Source organism: Ambystoma mexicanum, chromosome 4p, assembly GCF_040938575.1.
Source record: "Ambystoma mexicanum isolate Mex_15411 chromosome 4p, UKY_AmexF1_1, whole genome shotgun sequence".
NCBI classification, from domain to species: domain Eukaryota; kingdom Metazoa; phylum Chordata; class Amphibia; order Caudata; family Ambystomatidae; genus Ambystoma; species Ambystoma mexicanum.
The window spans coordinates 117,048,051-117,067,954 of record NC_090927.1 but is presented as its reverse complement, the minus strand read 5'-3'; the positions used below and the strand labels follow the sequence as shown (position 1 = coordinate 117,067,954).

At 47.8% G+C, this 19,904-nt stretch overlaps 1 protein-coding gene across 1 annotated transcript in view; it reads right to left on the bottom strand.

Annotated features, from left to right (window-relative positions):
* Positions 1-519: 519 nt before the first annotated feature.
* CGREF1 (cell growth regulator with EF-hand domain 1) overlaps positions 520-19,904 on the bottom strand; it is a 131,476-nt gene continuing 112,091 nt past the window's right edge. The window contains exons 5-6 of the mRNA XM_069605515.1: positions 3,921-4,045; positions 520-1,240 (exon numbers count right to left, since the gene is read on the bottom strand). Of these exons, the coding sequence (XP_069461616.1) occupies positions 779-1,240; positions 3,921-4,045 (587 nt within the window). The 3' untranslated portion in view covers positions 520-778. The remainder of the gene's footprint in view (positions 1,241-3,920; positions 4,046-19,904) is intronic.

Here is a 19,904-nt window from a genome sequence, read left to right as displayed (position 1 = left end):
AAAGTTGCAAGGGCATCTGGTGGGATGTAGTAGGGTTTTTGTTTTTACTTTGCTTTTTTTACTGGGAGTTTTTCTTTGACAAGGAAATACTCATCACATATCGTACTGTCTAATGCTATGCCTATGATGTTATAATGTACTTTCAGTGGACACAACTTATGTTGGTGCCTTTCTACAAAAAGCAGATCCCCCCAAAACCCCTTTCCACTTTCATTGTCGCTATAGTATAGACACAATAGTATACACAATTAGTGTATGCAACTAGGCCTTGGAAAGGATGAACAATGCAGGCGAGGCAGTGTGGCCAGGCTTACAACGCCTTTCCCAAGAAGGCTATTGCCGATGATAGACATGGGATATCCCCTTGTATATGCTACTCAGATATCAGGAGGGATATCTAAGGTTTAGTTGAGGAAACCGCTTCTGTGCACACACACACACACACACTGCAGCTCAGGGCACGGAGAGCAGCTCCAGCATCTCAGGGCTTTAGCTGGATCGAATGGAGGGAGAGGTAGCTTTTTGTTCTTTGGGTCACCAATTTTAATACCTTTAATAGTTTACATTCAAGCTAAAGTTCAATAGTGTTCAAGGTCAGGCAGTTTTAGTGGTAATACACTGATTGTCCTTCTTTGTTGCGAGGAAGCTCTGGATCACGTCTCCAGCCCTGAAATGTTCAGATGGCCACTGGCGTGCACGGCCGTAGTGCAGTTTCCTCTTGACGAGGAGGGTCCGGGGCTGTGCATCAGATGGTGCACAGAAAAAGTCCACGCTCATGTTACATCTCATGGTCTGACAGGACACCTCCGTGATACGGTTCTGCGTTCACATCCACTTTCATCTCCGCTTCTTCTTCCTCATATTCGATATTCTCATGGTCCTCTGGATGCTCTTCTTCGGCGGCAGGCTCTTCGTGTTCAATAAGGTGAGGGTTCTGCAAGCCGTTGGCGTTATCCTCCACGTTGACTGGTTCCTCTGCTTCTTGCTGATCAGGGGCTGTGCCTACCTCATTGGCAGGAAGACCATGATCCACAGGTTTGAAGGAAGACTCATTGTCTTCTTTTTGGTGGGTACCATGGGGTGGCTGAAGGACAATTGACGGCGCTCCTTCTTCTTGTTCCTGCCCATCTGATGGGGGAACGGTTGCATTGCTTGGGGGAGTTAGGAGCTCTGATGGGTCTAAAAGACCATCGTGGTTGAGGTCCTGCTTCTCCAAAACTTCATCCACAATTGGACTGACCTGTAAAACAACAATATTGAAACACAGTCAGATGAAATCGTTACATATTGTACAATGTTCAAAATTAAGGCATGCGTGTTTGCTAGACCACCTGGTTCCAGGTGCCTGAGTTGCCAGGTACTCTAATCAACCATAGGGAGCCTTCAATTATAAACTAAAAAAATAAGCCTTGAGGCTACATGTTTCATTCGATGCATTGCACAGCTTCACGCACACACTCTTCACAAAACACTCCCTTTACATTATGCGGACACTCAAACACATTCTACTCGATGACTCTGTCTATTCTCAGTCATGTGCTGCATCCTCTTAACCAACTCATGCTCTATGCTCTCAGCCATTTTTTACACACAGTCATATTCCACATACCAGCAGCACTAGGCACCCTCAACCATTCACTACACGCCCTCAATCATGATCCACACACCAGCAGCCTTAGGCACCCTCAGCCATTCTCTACATGCCCTCAATAGTGATCCACACATCGGCAGCCCTAGTCACCCTCAGCCATTCTCTACACACCCTCAATCAAGATCCACACACCAGCAGGCCTAGGCACCCTCAACCATTCTCTACACGCACTCAATCATGATCCACACACCAGCAGCCCTACGCACCCCCATTCTCTACATGCCCTCAATCATTATCTACACACCAGCAGCCCTAGGCACCCTCAGCAATTCTCTACACGCACTCAATCATGATCCACACACCAGCAGCCCTACGCACCCCCATTCTCTACATTCCCTCAATCATTATCTACACACCAGCAGCCCTAGGCACCCTCAGCCATTCTCTACACGCCCTCAATCATGATCCACACACCGGCAGCCCTACGCACCCTCAGCCATTCTCTACACACCCTCAATCATGACCCACACACCAGCAGCCCAAGGCACCCTCAGCCATTCTCTACACACCCTCAATCATGATCCACACACCAGCAGCCCTAGGCACCCTCAGCCATTCTCTACACACCCTCAATCATGATCCACACACCAGCAGCCCTAGGCACCCTCAGCCATTTTCTACATGCCCTCAATCATGAGCCACAAACCGGCAGCCCTAGGCATCCTCAGCCATTCTCTGCACACCCCCAAATATGATCCATACACCGGCAGCCCTAGGCACCCTAAGCCATTCACTGCACACCTTCAAACAGGATCCAAACCAGCAGCCCTAGGCACCCTCAGCCATTTGATACAGACCCTCAATCATGCTCCACACACCGACAGCAAAGACATGAACACCCTTTCTATTTCCATTACCATGTTGGCACCAATGCCTAACATACCTTCACTGATGCCCTGCGTTCATTAAACAAGGCTGTGGCCAACATTATATACACTCTGCCCATCCTGAGTTACACCCTGGTGACATTTAGCCAAACTACACCAACCCTCAGCCACACACTCTGCAAACCATCAGCCAAACTTTGAACTTCCTACCTTGCATATGTATTAAAGGTTGCAGAAGGGTGAACAACTCAGTACTTGAGGGTGTGGCTCACAGAGAACCCAAACACAAAGGAAAACTAGACACACATCACTGGTTGTGGGGAGACCCACAGAGGAATGGGTTAGGAGCTAGATGCCGAACGGGTGGAGGAGTTGCAGAACTGTAGAAAAAGCAAAAATCGTTCACTTTGCTGCTCCCTGCCAGTGCCTTCGTGTGGATAAGGTGATTCTGGCCATGTCTTTCTCTACGGTCAGTTCTAACAAATGAGAATTGCAAAGAGACTGCCGAGTTACATGCAGACGTGCAGTAGGAAGTGTGAATGATAAATAAAGCACTGGAAGCTCCAGGACTATTGCTGATTCCAAATCCATGTGTTTCACTAGCAAAACAACGCATATGACCATAGTCTGTCTACTCCCTTCATTACTCCCAGGAAATGACATCGACAAACCGCCTATATGTGCAATACCAGCCATAAACTATTATTTCACACCAGGCCTTGGACCTGAACACATACAGAGATTTCTATCCTATTATGCATTAAGTAGTTTCTATAAAGTAGCATTCATTGTTGCCAGGTAAGTGAATTGTATGCATTATCTGCTATTAGCACCTGGGGGTGGTGGACACCCACCCACCCACCCTTCCCTTCATTTCAATTTCCTGTCCCTCCCATCCCTACTTACCTTATTACTTCAGGCTGCTCTGTGCCCATCCCTGTCGCATGAAGCCCCACCTTCCTGATCCATGGCGGCCATCTTAAGGAAGTATGTTATTTCAATAAACGGGACGTCGCAAGGCTTCCCATTCGTTGGAACAAAATACACTGGTCTTAGCACCCCAGGTTTTTGGATTGCAAACCCAGGGTGCTAGTAGCCATAACCACCCGTTCCATGGGCTGGTGGTTATGGGTTAATTAAACGCTTCACAGTATTGCATTTGAATAAGGCCCTCTTTAGACCACATACATTTTTCCCTAAAACTAGCCACGTGCATTCCTTTATTGCCCTGCTGAGGTCTTTACATCTCCACGGGAGAACATCTTTGGGCACAATGGATATCAAAAGAACGTCATGGTATTGCAAGCATACAACCAGAGATGCTCAAAGAGTAGGATAATTGACCGGAAGATGGTTCACCAGCGATGCTTAGAGGATTCCCTTTGTATTTAGGCTACATATACAACAAGGGCTTACTTGGAAATTAATGTGACGTCACTCACCGCATCAGAAGAAGGCGGCCTGTTTGAATTGTGGGACACGACATCAGTGAGCAGCTTCATGAGTTCCAGGCCATCCAGCTGGCTGCTCTTGTCATAATCGTACATCACAAACAGGTACATGAGAACTGTAAATCACAAAATGAGGCACGAAATGTGAATCGTACACAAGGCTGCAGCACATGTATTAGACATGGAAAATAAAAATATCATCACCCAACCATGTAACATGCGCTGCAAATGGAATTAACTCTATTGTCAAATCCATTGATCATGATTTGCTGGACCTTCAACCCACCAGAACGATAACCTGTGAACCTCAGGCAAGACCACTCGCGTCCCAGGATGGCCTTTGTGGGCCACGGGACTGTGGCACATCCCTGTGCACTACGAGATATGAGTGGTCAAGAGAAAAATGGCTGTAGCCTTTTAGCATGGCTAAGCCCTCGGAGGTACATGAAGCTCAAGGGGTCAGCACTTCATTATGTGGTTTCCAAATTACACATCTCTCTCACTGCACCACAAATGTTTTCACCAAAACTAAATATGAACCTAATGTCTCTCTGATCTACTGAAAATGTATCCATATCTTATTCTCATTACATAATTCTTGTAGCATGTTGAGACCAGGCTGAAGGCTAGTAGAGTTTACGTCTAATCGGAAAGCAAGTGCCATCCGCTTATGGTCCAAGCGTGGCCCGGTAACCAGTTTGTGTGGCAGCAGATGGGGCAGCTTTGGCCAAGTAAGAAGAATTGAATCCAGATACTATGCATACACATATGACGTCAAGAACTAAACGTAGGATGATGACGTTGAGAACACGAGCTCATACGTATCTTGGAGTCAGCTACAGTGTTCTGATAGGTCATAAGAGACAAAGTCACTGAAACAGCAGCTTCCAGCAGAACCACAGTGGAACAGATAGAAAAGCAAACTTTAACTTTATCAAGTCTCCAACAAGCCAATATTCTGACCGTCAGATTAAATTTGTTAATAAAACTAAATGTTTACTATGCAGGACCTTAATTATGCAGAAACCTAGTAGGGTTGCCCAGACGTGTCCTGGGAACTAGCATCATTATTGTCAGTTCTCTTCCCGGTCTTCCTTAGCCAAACTTCAAGAGACTAGTTAAACAATACTGCAAGATAATCCTATGGATTTAATTAATACTGTCTACGAGGAAGGTTCCAGCACCTTGACGTCGTCTCTGACTAAACCAATAACATCCATGGGAAAGTGATTTACAAATAGTTTACCCTGCAGTAGACTTAATGCCATAGAAAGAGGCTTTCCGTACGCATTGTGAAGCCTATTATCTCACATTCAATACATGCAACTCCATTCAACCCACCGCCATCCTCAGAAAAAATCTCTTTCTGCTGCCATCAAAGTCTTGGGTCCATCATGAGCGCAGGAATTACTCTGCCTCCCCGCAGGGACCAGTACTTAGGAATCTTTGCTTTCAAATGAGTGAGTAAAAATATGCAAGCCCCTTAATATCGAGAAACTCACAGCTACTGTGGTGGTAGGTGTGAATGGTACCTGGACTACCGGAAAATATTACACCCGGCGTTCCCATCCACCCTTCTTCATTAACTTCAACTAAGATCAAAATGTATCAGCATGGGAGGTCTGCCATTTGAGAAAAATGCAAATTGAACCTCAAATCAGAGACCTGTGCTAAAATCTGAAAAAGAGAATAATACTAGCAACCCCTCTGTGGGCCACTACTGCGGGTGACACCAAAGTAGAATCCAGCAAGCAAGAACACCTCTGTGGGCCACTACTGCGGGTGATACCAAAGTAGAATCCAGCAAGCAAGAACACCTGGATGATCAGCTCAGGCCAATAAAGTAACACAACATTTTCTAATCTGGTGACAACATAATCTACAATGTGTGGACTATTAAGCATAAGCAGCAGAAGGATGTAGCATAAACAACTCTACATTTTCTATAGCAATAATTGGCCTTCATGTAGCACCGTAGGTGAAACACATGTCGGCCAAATCAGTGCAAGAAGAGTTCATAAAAGCATTATTTCTCAACAAAATGGCAACCTGAAAATTCATAATAAAAAAATCATCATCGTTACACAGCAAGAGTTATTTAAAAATATACCACCAGTGCAAGACAATACAGGTTCCCCAATGATCACATGATAGGTACTTTAAGAGACACTTTCTGGAATAATTCTGGATTTATGTGACACTAACGTAGTCCGCAAAAGAAGCGCTGGAATATATTATATATATTTCTCAATAGCTCTAAAATCAGATTCTGGTGCAGAGGCGTAAGAAGCCTCTCATCCAAGCCGCCAAGGCATGGGATTCCCTCCCCTTAGACGAATGGTTGCTCATTACGTGGCCCTTGCAATGTTTTTAATCTTCATCTTATGGGAGCATAATCAGTGGTGAAGGATCATGGGAGTTTTAGTGTGGAAGGCTGCATGAGTAACCACAACACACCACCTTGGCGCTTCTATTCTTTTATGTGCAGCACTCGGTTAACATCAGTGCCTAGAAGTGTGATCAACCACTTCTGAAATTGCACTGCCAAAAAATGAGGTTACCTTAGCACAGTTTTTCACATCCCAAATCCTTTCTGATTATGAATAGCTATCCAAAATCGTCTGATTAGTTCACCACTGTTAGACCTCCTGAGCAAAGTGGTACCCAGTCAATTTACCAAAGCAAATTTCAGAGTGGTACATTTCCCTACAACCATAATACCAAAAAATACCGAAAATATTAAATAAATATAGGGTAGTGGGCTAAGGGGTTAAAATGGATCGGGATGGGGTTGGGGTGGGGTTATAAGGATAGAAACACAGGGAGCTTGGGAGGGAGACCTCCCCCCACCCAATAAAAATAAAAAATAAATTTCTATTTTTTCGCTATTTTAGTTGTGGTCAAATATACCACTATGAAATTTGCTTTGGTAATATCACATATAACCAGCAAAGTCTGTCTGGCTGGGGTCAGGAGACCGATAGATTATGAAGAGACGGGGAGCAGAGAGTTTGAGAGGGTAAGAAAGTACAATGAGATGCATTCAATGAGGTGGGGAAAGACCATTGACAGATTTACAGATGAATAGCAAGAATTTAAAGAGAGAGATTTAGCCTGGAAAGCCCTCCAAATAGTAGGTCGAAAATTGTGCATGTCGCAAAGTTGAGGACTTTGTTGAGGGGATGAAAAAAGTAAGGAAGAAGACCAAGAAATCCGCTCAAGCAGTAGTCCACTTTGGTGAGCAGAAGAGTAGAGGTAAGGACTTTAGTTCAGTGGTCCTGTGGAGGAAGAAAGGATGGCTGGACAAGTGTTATATTTAAGGTATATTTATTGGGGTAAGGAATGTAAGGGGCAGAGCCAGCAGAACAGAGACTCTCAAATGCCCCCAACCGTCATTTATGAAACACTCATTGGCTCGTGCTGCTCACTCGGGCGTGTCCAGCACGAGCCAGAGATGTAGAAGGTCCATAAGGTGTGGGCAGATGTTTCTAATGTTTACGAGGTTGAGTTGGCTCCGGTGGCAGTGAGGTCCATAAGGTGTGGGCAGATGTTTTTAATGCTTACGAGGTTGAGTTGGCTCCGGTGGCAGTGAGGTCCATAAGGTGTGGGCAGATGTTTTTAATGCTTACGAGGTTGAGTTGGCTCCGGTGGCAGTGAGGTCCATAAGGTGTGGGCAGGTATTTCTAATGTTTATGAGGTTAAGTTGCCTCCGGTGACAGTGGCCATGATGAATTGTTGAAGTGCCAGGTCGCTGTCCAAGAAAATCCACAGGTTTGAGCAATGGGTGAGGGGGTGAGTAGGTCAGAGGGGGGAAAAGATGGCAGAAGGGTGAGTGAGGTTGCCGTTGAATGCAGAGAGAAAGATTTTGGGGAGTTGAGCATGAGGCAGTGTACAGCCATCCAGTGGTAGGTGGCAGTTGTACAGCTGGTTGTGTATTCACAGATTGCAGGTGTGAAGGAGGGGAACGCAAAACACCAGTCACTTCCTTATATCTGCCAACTGCGATTAACTGGATGAGAAATTAGCTTTGGTAAAATCTTCATTAATTTGAGGTCCCGGTATTACGCACTGAGTATTGCCCACTAATATCTAAAAATATCTAGCTGTCAGTTGAGCAGCGGAAGATACCTGATATGTGGCACAGAATCAATTATCCCTTATTATCCATTGACAGGATGATTCTTGCAACATTGTCCAAGTAGCCACTTTTATCCTCTTTGAGCTACCAGCAGCATGAAACGGCATCAACCAAAAAATCCTCCTCTCCGACTCTCATTCGCTCTCTCTTTTACAAGCCAGATCTTGACTCTTGTTCAGTTTCCATTCCAAGTCACAAAATCCAGTGTGTTACTGTGCGTCCCCTGGTACATCGTCTCTTCTCCTTTGGCTTCACACACTTGCCTAATCAAGGTGATGTTAAGGAGCTGAAAAGAATGGACAAAAAGATCTCTCTCCACCAGCATCCATCGACCCATGCGTAACTGCTAAACGGCTAAAACTGTGGCAACTACTAAAAAGTAAATGACAATAAACCCCATGTCCTGATTTTCAACTATATCCCTTATCATAGACCTTCCTCTGTCTGCCCTGCCACCCTCAGTGCCTGCCCCAGGCTCGGACTGGCATATAGGTAAATAGGGAAATGCCCGAAGTGCAGACCCAACGTGCTAGCGTAGGCCAATTTTTCAAAGTGACCCAGTTTTTGGGCCAAATTGGGCCTGTGTGATGAGTTCCTTCACTATGCAGCTAGTAGTTTTTAAGTGTTGCCGAACAAATATTCTGCAAAATGTACAATTTGAAACACATTTTAGAAAATAAATTCCTCTTGCGTAGTAATCAAACAGTCTCCCACAGATGGAACTAATTGTTATTTACAACTGTGAGCAACTTTTTCCATTGGTGCCTGTGCCAATGATACGATATGATAGGTTATTTATAGCGCGCTTTATACACAGAGGTTTCTAATCGCGGACCCGGAGACCGAACCTGTGGTGCTGTGTTGCTCTGTGTCGTCTTGCTTCCAAGGCAAGCACGTTGCCCCTGAGCTATCCTCCTGAGACGTGCTTTGCTCCATCCCGAATATGGCCTACCCCAGACATATTCTTGCAGATGAAAACATGCATGTCCGCTTTGATGGTAAATTCTCACTTTACCTGCAAATATACTCAATGCTTCTAGACCTGATAGGATCCATAAAGGTGATATCTCTTCTATTCTGGCTTTGGTCACTGAACCTATATGGGCCTTGTCTCTTTCCTTATCCGCAGGTTTCAAAGAGACAAGAATCCAACAGCTTTCCTCCTACCAAAGATCAAAAGAAGTGGCCACATCCCTCCTGCATTACCCTCGCTCCCAACAAGCAGCCACCAAAGGCATCCAGTTCAAATACCTATGCATCACCCACAGGCCTACTACAAGAATAGCAAAACTTGTATCTTGTCAAAATGCTTACCACTTCCTCCAGAAGTAGTCACTCGTCATGAGAAAATCGTCGAACTCATGTGTCCATAGATATTGCTACAGTTGCCATGGTTTCATCACACTTCCATTCAGATCTAAATCATGACCAACCACTTGACTATCCAAAGATTCATGAAGACATGGTGTGTCCAACAACATGAACACTCAATTGGTCTCTCTTAACTCTCTTTCTGGGCACAGCAGGAGGGGTAGACTGAGAGCTAAAGGTGGCCCAAATATGTGGCTCAAAGTGGCCCTACATTACACCATGTGTTATGTTATGTCATGGAATTTGAAGAGCGCGCGCTTGCCAAAGGAATCCTGGCACTGATAGTATAATCCAATTAGGTCAAGCCACTGCAGGTCAGAATAAAAGGTGGTTTACTATAGTCCTGTGGTAATATGTTCCACAGCCTGGCCATGGCCACCGAGAATACACGTCCACCAGTTCTGGCCAACATATAGCGAGGAACTACCAAGAGATAGCTGTACAGAGAATGGAGTGTCCGGATAGGAACATAGAGCTGGAACTTAACCCAAAGGTATTCAGCTCCCACTCCATGTATGGCACGATGAAGAACACAGAGAGACTTGCAATACGTTTTTCTGCTGGTAGCCAGTGTGGGTCACATAGAATGGGTGCAGTATACGTACCATAAGGGAACCCAGTAGCCACCCGAGCCGCAAGATTCTGCAGTGGCTGAAGGCGTTTGATAAGATAAACAGGCTGCGCCAAATGCTGCGAATTTCAGTAATCCAAATGGCTCATATCCAAGGAGGCTACCACTGGTACATGAAGATGTCTCGGAAGATAAGGGAGAACTTTCCAAAGTATTTTTAGCTGCAGATGTCCTTCCTGACAGGCAGCGCCAACCTGGGCTTTCATCAATAGAGAAGAAGACAGCTTTACACCCAAATGCCTGCCAACTATCACAGGGGCGTGAAAGGGTCCCAAAGAAAGAGGCCAAAAAGAAGGGGTCCACATGGCAGCCATAGACGGAGGTCCAACCACAAGTACTTCCATCTTGTCCCCATTAAATTTAAGCCAGTTGGCACTCATACGCCATCCCACGGCCTCCAGGCCGCTCCTGAACTGAGATGACGTGTCGGATGCAGAAGATTCAGCTGGACTAAGATTTGTGTGCCCTCTGCATATGAGTAAAACCTAAAGCCGTGGGAGTGGATGCGACCAACCAGAGGTTGCATATATATGTTAAAACGTATAGGGGGCAGGGCTGAGCCCTGCGGGACACCACAGGAGAGAGAGACAGATGCCGAGCGAAAAGGAGAAAGAGATAGCGTTTGCGCCCTTTCTGACAGGAAGGAGGCGAACCATGTCAATACCGAGCGGTAGAGGCCAGCTAAGGCGAGGCGGTCTAGCAGGATGGAATGGTCAACAGTATCAAATGCTGCTGAGAGATCTAATAATACCAGCGCCCCCACTCCACCCTGATCAGAAAGCCTCACCAGATTGTCCAAAGCTGAAACAAGCACACTCTCAGTCCCCAGACACGGGCGAAAACCGACTGAAAAGGGCTAAAGAAACCTGACTCCTCTAGGAACTGGCTGAGCAAAGGGGAAATGAGAGACTTAAGAAGCTTCATCGGGAATGAAAGAAGAGAAATTGGTCAAAAATTGGCCAGAAATTGGCAGGGATAGAGTGGTTCAAAGACTGTTTTTTTTAAGAGCGGTTCAACCAATTCATGTTTGAACTCCTTAGGAATCAACCCGGTGGTCCAGGAACCATTTAGCGCCCGAGCGACCCAAGGAGCTATTTTAGGCATGATTTCTTTCCTATTATCCAGAGGGATAGGGTCCGCAGGTCATGCCAATTTAAGTTTGGAGGTTGCCTGTATGATGTTTTCTCCAGAAAATACCAGGAAGAAAGACCAGAAATGAATAGAACTTTTCAAGATAGGGATATCCTCAGGATGGTCAGTGGCAGATATACTTGTGCGGATATCAGTTATTTTCTGGACAAAGACAAGAGAAAATCACAAAAAGCTTGTGACGGAGCTGCCCTGGAATTGGAAGAGTTTGTGAGTGTGCCTACCAGGGAAAAAGGTTTCTTGGTTTGATTCAAAGGATCTTCGACTTTCTCCTGAAAAGAGAAGCATGTGGCCTTGCAAATAGCGCTGTGATAGACTACAGAGGCCTGCATGTCACTTTGCGAGTAGCTTGTCTACATTTGAACTGTAAAGCTTTAAGATCTTCTGTAAACCAAGGTTGTGTCGGGTGGTTACGGGTCTTAACCAAACGCAGTGGGGCCAGCTCATCAGCGCAGCTGGTGGCTGCTTGTGTAAATGTATGCTCGTTCCTTATCTGGACATTACCACACTTTTCTGTCACATGTGAGCAAACCTAACCCCTCTAAGTGGGACTTGGGGGGGTTCTTCACCCGCAGAAATGTGGAAAAATAGTTTCAAATAGTGTACTATAAAGCACATTTGTCCCTATATAGGATTTTAAAAGTAGTTAAACGGAGGCCACCAGGGGGCGCATACATGCTGCAGCCTAAGCGTCCAGCTCTAGTGCCACAGGGTATTTAACAGATTAGAACCCCCACCTAAGAACACCTTCGGAGGGTGGAAAATGGACGGTTGTCTGCCAGAGTGACCAAGGCACCGCTGTATGAGATTTGGAGACTTTCGACCCGTGGGGAGCGGCGACATCAGTGGAGGAAGTGCAGCGGGGAAGGTGGTCCTGCTGGTCCCATGGTGGGCCTCTGTGCCCGCGTTGCTCTTGCCCAACTTTAGACCGTGGGCCTTCTGGGCCTGTTGTACTGGGCTCATGGTGGATTGATGTGCCCTGCACTCTGAGCCCGCCGTTGGAGGGACAAGCTGAAGGGGCTGAGGGTGCGCAGGGGGGCGTGCTGCTGGTGAAGAGAGGGGGAACATTGGAAGTGGCCTGGAGGCCCAGCATCAGAGACAGAGGAGCTGGAAAAAGCAGCAAACCTGCTGCAGAGAGGAAACAGGTAGCAGACTTGGCAGCCTGCTGGGGGGAGGACGTGGCATCAGAGATCTGTGAGGGTCAGAGCGTATATCTCCTAGTTTGCTCTCACTGTCCCGCCTTGGGAGGAACAGGCTGCTCCACGCCAGGCAGAGGAGCTCTCTGACATTTTGCCTCCCAGGCAGAGGTAGAAGGGGGATGGTTGCGGTGGCCACGTGCTGTGCAAGGCCTCGCTGGCCACCAGATAGGCTGAGTGAAGGCCAGTGGGGTGCTCTGGGACCTGGAGGAGGGACGCAGCCTGGGGGTTTAGGTGGTTGTTGGGATCTCACTTGACGCCAAAGTCTTGCGTGACTTCGGACGAGCCCAAAAGGGCTGGGAAGAGAGAGCGCAAAGGGAAACTCAGCCGGCAAAGGAGCAGGTCGAGCTAAAAAAACGATTTCAGAGACATTATTATATTGCATCTCCCTGCACTGTTGAAGGCCAGTTGCCCAAGGACTAAATGCTGCATATTTTTGTTGGTTTTGCACTGCCATTTATGCTGCAGTAATAGAGAGTTACGCTTGCAACTTAGGAGCTTCTGCTACATTATTCCACAACATAATCGGCTCAGAGGATTAGGGCTTGAACCCACGCAGCACCATGCAAGGAGCAACACCGCCCCGCCATTTCTACAAACCCCAGGTAGGCCTACCATTCCATGGCCACATGGGCAACCCTTGTTTACTACATACCTGGAGGCACTGGGAGGCGTGGGGTACGCGGCAGCAAGGCGCAGAGCCATGTTATTGAATGCGCTGGGCGTGGAAGGCCAGAGGGTGTTTGCCAGCCTCACACCCGAAGTGGTGGCTGATGATAACGACGACGTGTATAAGGATGCGGTCAGGCGAATAATAAAGCAATTTGCCAGATAAGAGAATACCGTGTTACACAGGATACGGTTCTACAGTCGTAAAAAAGAGGCATCCGAAACTGTAGATGACTACGTTTCTAAGCTGCGTGAACTAGCTGCACTGTGCAATTTTGGAAATAACGCAGAAGGATTGATCTGCGACATGCTGACCATCCATACCAACAGCAGAAAGTGCAGGACACATTTATTTTGGAGAAGGAACGGCAGCTGGAAAAAGCCGTCGTGATTGCGAAGGCAGTTGAAGAAACTGCAGGATGACGGAAAGAATATGTCAGTGGCCGCGGCACAGCAGAAGTCCAAGCCATCACCTTTAGGACTAAAAAGGAGAAACCAGTTACCAATGCAAGAGAGGGGAAGTGGGGAAAGAGTGAACCTTTGAAGTGCCACAGATGCAATAAGCACTTAGCCAACGACAGAGAATGTCCCGCAAGAGACAAAGAGTGCTCGGTGTGCAAGAAAATCTGGCATTTCTCGCTGGAATGGAGGTGGCGAACGTCAATGCAGATTACAACGGAGAGGGGGAGTCCTCATCAGAATAAAAAGGGAGGCCCACAGTGTTAATGGTGAACAGCCCATGAGCCAAGAGAGAAAAGCCCCACTGTGCCATCAGAGTGAACGGCATGGAGACGAGGGTCATGGCAGATTCGGGTTCTGACTTGACCATACTACCACTCTCACATACAAAGAAACGATGGGCACCGAAACGATCGAAGTCCTCAGCACCCATCACAAGCCCACTGTGTTCAGAGGTGCATCCGTCGACCTATTGGGATACATCAAAGGGAAGGTAGAGTTCTAGGGGAGAGAAATCACCACAAGAATATATTTCAGCCAGGAAGGCTCAGCAGTCCTAGGATGGGATGACCAAGCCAAACTCAAAATCAAATTAGATCCCAGCTCAGAAAATGAAGTGTTAACAATCAGTGCAAGAGGAACGCTGCTTGTCAAAGAAGATTTTCGCAAGCTGTTCTCTGAAGGGCCAGGAAAAATTAAGAACTACTCAAGGCAAATTCAGTCCCCGTAAAACATAAAGTAAGGCCTGTGCCAGCGACAGCCAGAGACATACTCAAAACCCAGTTTGACAAAATGGTGAAGGAGGGCACCATTGAAGAGGTAGAAGCCCCAGAGTGGTTGAGTCCCGTTGTCCTCATCAAGAAAAAGAACTCACAAGATTTAAGGGTATGCATCGACCTTCGTAGCCTCAACCTGGAAGTCATCTCAGATAGCTACCCCCTCCCAAGCATAAATGAACTCATGATGAAGGAAGCCAGAGTGTTCTCCAAATTAGATATGAGGGACGCGTAACATCAAATTCACCTGCATAGGGACTCCAAGCCACTAATTGCCTTCATCACCCCATTTGGCACCTACCAGTTCACCAAGATGCCCTTTGGCCTGTCGTCCGCAGCTTCAGCATTTCAGCGAATGATGGACTTATTACTACGTGATATAGGAAACGTGTTTTATTTCCAAGACGATATGCTGGTATACGCTGTGGATGAACATACACATGATGTCATTCTAAAGAAAGTCCTCACCAAACTACAGGATGCTGGAGTCAAGCTAAGGTATGAAAAGTGTGTCTTAAGGGCACGTGAAGTTGAGTATTTCGGGTATAAGATTTCTTCTCAGGGCATAAACCCCAAACAAAACCTGGTGCAAGCCATAATCAAAGCTACGGAGCCAACAAACAAAGAAGAAGAGAGGTTGTTTCTGGGACTTAAATTATGCCAAATTATGCCAAATTCATACCCAAAGTTTCAGAAATCACAACCCCACTGCAAAACCTACTCAAAAAGGGCACAGAGTTCACATGACTGGAGGCTCAGAAGGAGGCTGGTGAAAACATAAAAGGGCGCATAGTGGAAGCACCATGCTTACAGCAGTTCAATCCGGAATGGAGTACAGTCATCACCACGGATGCCAGTGCATGCGGGTTAGGCGCTGTACTCACCCAGAAGAAAGGGCAAGGAGAACACGTTGTGGCATTCGCCTCTAAAGTCCTGTCCACGGCCGAGAAGAATTACTCCACAGTGGAGAAAGAGATGCTGGCCTGCTCATGGGCTGTTGAACATTTCACGACATGTGCGGGGCACCAAATTCAAACTAGTCACTGACCATAAACTCTTCATTCATACGCTCAGTCTAGGAGGGACATTATCGTTGACACCCCGGGTGGCACGCATCGCAGCCAAACTGCCGGAGTACACTTTTGAAATGAACCACATAGCCAGGTGGAGAAATGCCCAGGCGGACTGCATGTCAAGGCTACCGGAGGATAAAGACAAGGCCACCACCTTCCTGCAGGATGAATGTATTGTAGCATCAATGCAAGACCACGGGGGCCCAGACTTCCTAGAATTAAGTGAGGGGCATTGGAATGAAGAAGACAGTTAAGACTCCACGACGGTGAGACTCAGAGAGTGGGTTAGGAATGGTTGGTCAGAAGAAAGGACGGTACCAGATGGGATGAGGCTGTATTGGAAAGTGGCAAAAGAAATTTCAGAGGTGGACGGCTTGATCACAAAGGGCAATCAAGTGATACCACCCGTGGGGATGAGAAAAGTCATCCTGTGCAGAGCCCACTCAGGGCATCTTGGAAACACCAGGACGCGCGAAGAATGAGGGAAGCGTACTGGTGGCCTGCCATGGACCAAGAAATTTGCGCAATGATAGAGAGATGCCATGAGTGTCTCAACAGTGACACACGCTTAAAGACCAGGCAAGCTCCGATGATTCCCACAGAGATCCCTGAAGCAGTGTGGTTTAAAGTGGGGTTAGATTTTTTTGGACCATTCGAGGCAATGACGCCCGAGCATCGGTATGGCCAGTTGCCCAAGAACTAAATGCTGCCCATGTTGTTGGTTTTGCATTTATGCTGCAGTAATAAAGAGTTAAGCTTGCAACTCTTGGAGCTTCTGCTACATTATTCCACAACAGTGGCCCCTCAGTAAAGGCCCCTCTTCCTGGGTGCAGGCCTCCTGCAACTGGGCTGTGGCTGGCTGGTGCACAGGATGCCTGGAACTCCTCCTACTATAACGGATGGGCACATTTTCCTGCAGCTGCAGTGTCGGATGTGCACTGCCTGAGTACCACATGAGAGCAATTCCCACAGGATACCTACATGGTTCCTCACTGAGGTGGAGTGCTGCAGCTTGGCCTTTGCTGGCATGCGCCCCGGAGGGTGTGGACCTCATTCTGTGGACTCCGTGGGGGGGGGGGACTTTGAGGAGATGGTGGGGGCAAGGCTTGGGGGATGCCCTACTGTGAAAAGTGTGCTTGGCCTCCAGGGACATACAAGGACATCTCAGGGGTGTAAGGCACTGTAATGAGTCTTGGTGCACCCCCCCCAAGATATTTGGCCTGTATGCAGCAACTGGTGGTGGTGGATGGTGCTGGACGGCAACGTCAGGGGTCTGGGATGTGCTTGGTTCCACTCTGATGGACTGGAGGTCATCCCTAGAGAGGTTTCAGTTTATTGGGCCCAGCCAGCCCCTCCCTGAGCGAGACCCGGTCCAGTTGACCATGGTAGAGACACCAGATGACCCGGTGCCCATGAAGAAGGACACTGCAGCCTTGCTTGAGGAGATCAGGGGGATCCAGGAGGCTATAGGGGGAAGACTGCACACTTGAGATAAGCCGGTCGACAAAATCAATGACCGCCTGCTGACATTGGAAATGAATCAGACCTCTCTGGATACAGTGGAAATTCAAATCGACATGAGGCTATCGGAACTGGAAAGGAGAGAATCCGAGGTGACACTTAAAATGGATGATTTAAAAAATCGAGATAGGAGAAACAACCTTTGGTTTTTCAGGATCCAGGAGAAGGAGGGTGAAACGGAAAAGGATCTCAAGAGGACTATTCATCAGGTGGTTAAGCTGCTGTTTGGTGGGGAGATTACGGCAGAGCCCAGACTTGACAGGGTTCACCACGCTGGGGTCCGAGGTCTGTTCTGCCTGCTTTGACTACTTTGAAGAGAGGTTGAGAATTGTGCAGAAGGCGAGGAGAGAGGGTCAGGTTTCTCTCGGGCCCTCCAAGATAACTATTTTCCAGGACATTTCGACCTTTACCCTGTCGAGGAAAAGGATGTGTGCCCCCCTCACTCAATGGCTAAATGGGACGGGGGTCCGATATCAGTGGGGGTTTCCTTTTTCTATTTCTTTTGAATATGACGAGCACAAGTATCGATTGGGTATTGATGGTGATATCCAGAGAATAAGAGGGTACTTATCGGCTTCCCAAGGGGCAAGCCCACGAGGAGGAGGATTCTCAGTGTGATTGATTTCAAAATTGCATGTCGGGCCCTGGCCGCCCCATTTATTTAATTTATTTATTTATTGTTTATTTGCACAGCGCTTATACGCAAGTGAAGTGCTTCAAAGTGCTTCAAGGCGGGAAGGGAGCAAGGGAACACAGTAGTCATTCTAAGGTCTTGAAGTTTCCGAATTATCTAACAAACAAGTAACTAGCGTGCTAGGCCTGACAGCATTTCTCCTAGTGTAAGTGCATGAAGTGTTTCAGGGCAACCAAACTAGGGAGGGAAGACAAAGGGGAGACCAAACAGAACTTACTAGGCTTAGTAAATTCAGGTCATGCAAGTGTGCAGACAGAGTGCAAGGGAGGGGGAGGGGGAACATGTGCGCCCAGTCTAGCTGGGTCCTGGGTTAAGTGCAGAGAGGTTACCCCTCTCAAGGAACATATGCTGAAAGTGCAGTAGTGCTGAGCATAGCGAAGAGGCCCGGAGGCAAGTGCAAAGACTGGCGGGGGAGCCTTTCACCTGGGAGGCTCTAGAAGTGAGCCAGGTGACCAGTGAGCAATTACTGAACAGGGTTAGGGGAGAGATGGAGGAGTGAGGCGGAGAGAAAGAGAGAGGAGGTTAGCCGGGGAGAGAGAACGTGGAAGAGTAGAGGAAGGTCTTGAGGAGTTTCCGGAACTTAAGGAACTCTGGCTCAAGGTGGAGAGAGGCAGTGAGGCTATTCCAGAGGGAGGAACCTGCGGAGGATAAAGATCTACCCCCAAATCTCTGCTTGGAAAAACAGCTCACCCGCAGAGAGTTGGTAGAGAACGAGCGGAGGGTTCTAGAAGGAGAGTATTTAGGAAGGGAGCGTTGTAGGTAGTTCAGGTCCTGGCCCCAGAAAGCTTTGTGGACAATGCAGAGTCCTATCACTCTGTCATGGGATTTGTATGGTTTCAAAATGTATGGGGGGTTCTGAGGACTGGTATAATATGGGGGGGTGGAGTAGGGGATCTGTGTCGGTGTGAAGGGGGAATAAGTAGGTTACATGGGGACTGGGATGGAAAAGGCTGGTACAGGTTGAAGGAGGCAGGGGTGGGTTGAGGTTTGAAGGGGGATAGAGGGGGCTCTAAGTTGGGTAGGGACGCTTTTAGGTTACCCAGCTCAGGTAGTTCTGGTGGTCCGGTCCTAGACCAGTGATGCTAACTGGGGGGGACTGGGTGCCGAAGGGTGGAAGGAGTTGGGAGGGGCGAGGCGGTGGGGGGAACTTGTATGGGTGAGTGGTTTGGGGGCAGATATTGGTAGGGGAATGTGGTGTTGTTTGAAGGTGTGTTACTTTTTGGACCTGATTTAAGGGGGATATGGTGGTGGCAGGTATGGCTCAGTGGGGGAAGCGGCCGCCTGAGGGTTTGTACACTGAATGTCAAGGGCATAAATTCGCTGACGAAACGAACACTGGTTGCTAGAGAATTTCGATGGGTAGGAACGGATGTCCTGTTCCTGCAGGGTCCAAGGTTCTTGTAGGGGGAGGAAAGGAGTGTTCCATGTGGTCTTATTGGGGAGGTTTATTGGGCATCTGGTGACTCCAAGAAGGGCGAGGTGGGCATACTACTCCCTAAAAGATTGAGGAGGCGACGACTTGAAAAAGTGTTGATGGTAGGGCACTGGTGGTGTCGGGACTGGTTAGAGGAGTGTGGCTCACGTTTGCGACGATATATGCTCCCAACCAAGAGCAATTGAGATTTCTAAGTGTAACGCTCGCGAGGGTGTTGAGAGAATGCAGGGGGCATTTGGTAGTGGGGGAGACTTCAACAAGTGGGATGACCCAAAGCTTGACAGGCGTGTTCCGGGGAGGTGGGGTATCCTCGGTGGTGTGTGAAGGACTGCAGGACTGTCTAAATTCTCACTGTTTGTATGATGTGTGGTGCCGGTTCCAACGCCGGGATAGAGGGTTCACAGTTTTCTCTCCGCCCCATAGGACTTTTATGTGTGTATTTTGCGAGAGTTGTGGGGCAGCACGCTGGGGAGTGAGATTCTCCTGATTAGTTAGTCAGACCATGATACGGTGTTGCTTGTTTAGCATGGTTAGGGCTGAGGGCGAGCTGCTCTCTGTGGAGATGTAATGACTCGCTTTGGAAGGACCCGGTGTTCAGGAAGAAGTGGAAAGGGCCATTAAGAACATTTTCCTTTTTAACGATATGGGGCGAGCTGGATTTGTGCACCTTTTGGGATGCCGCTAAGGAGACGTGGGGGGGGAGGGTTGATTAGGGAAGGAGCCTGGAAGAAAAGGGAGAGAACCTTACTGGAAAATCAGTTGCAGGCAGAGATTGGCGTCTTAGAGAGGGAAATACAGGAATTGGAGGTAGAGGTGGGGGCACGGGATAGAGGAGGCGAGGGGCAAAAGAGAGGAGCTGTTGG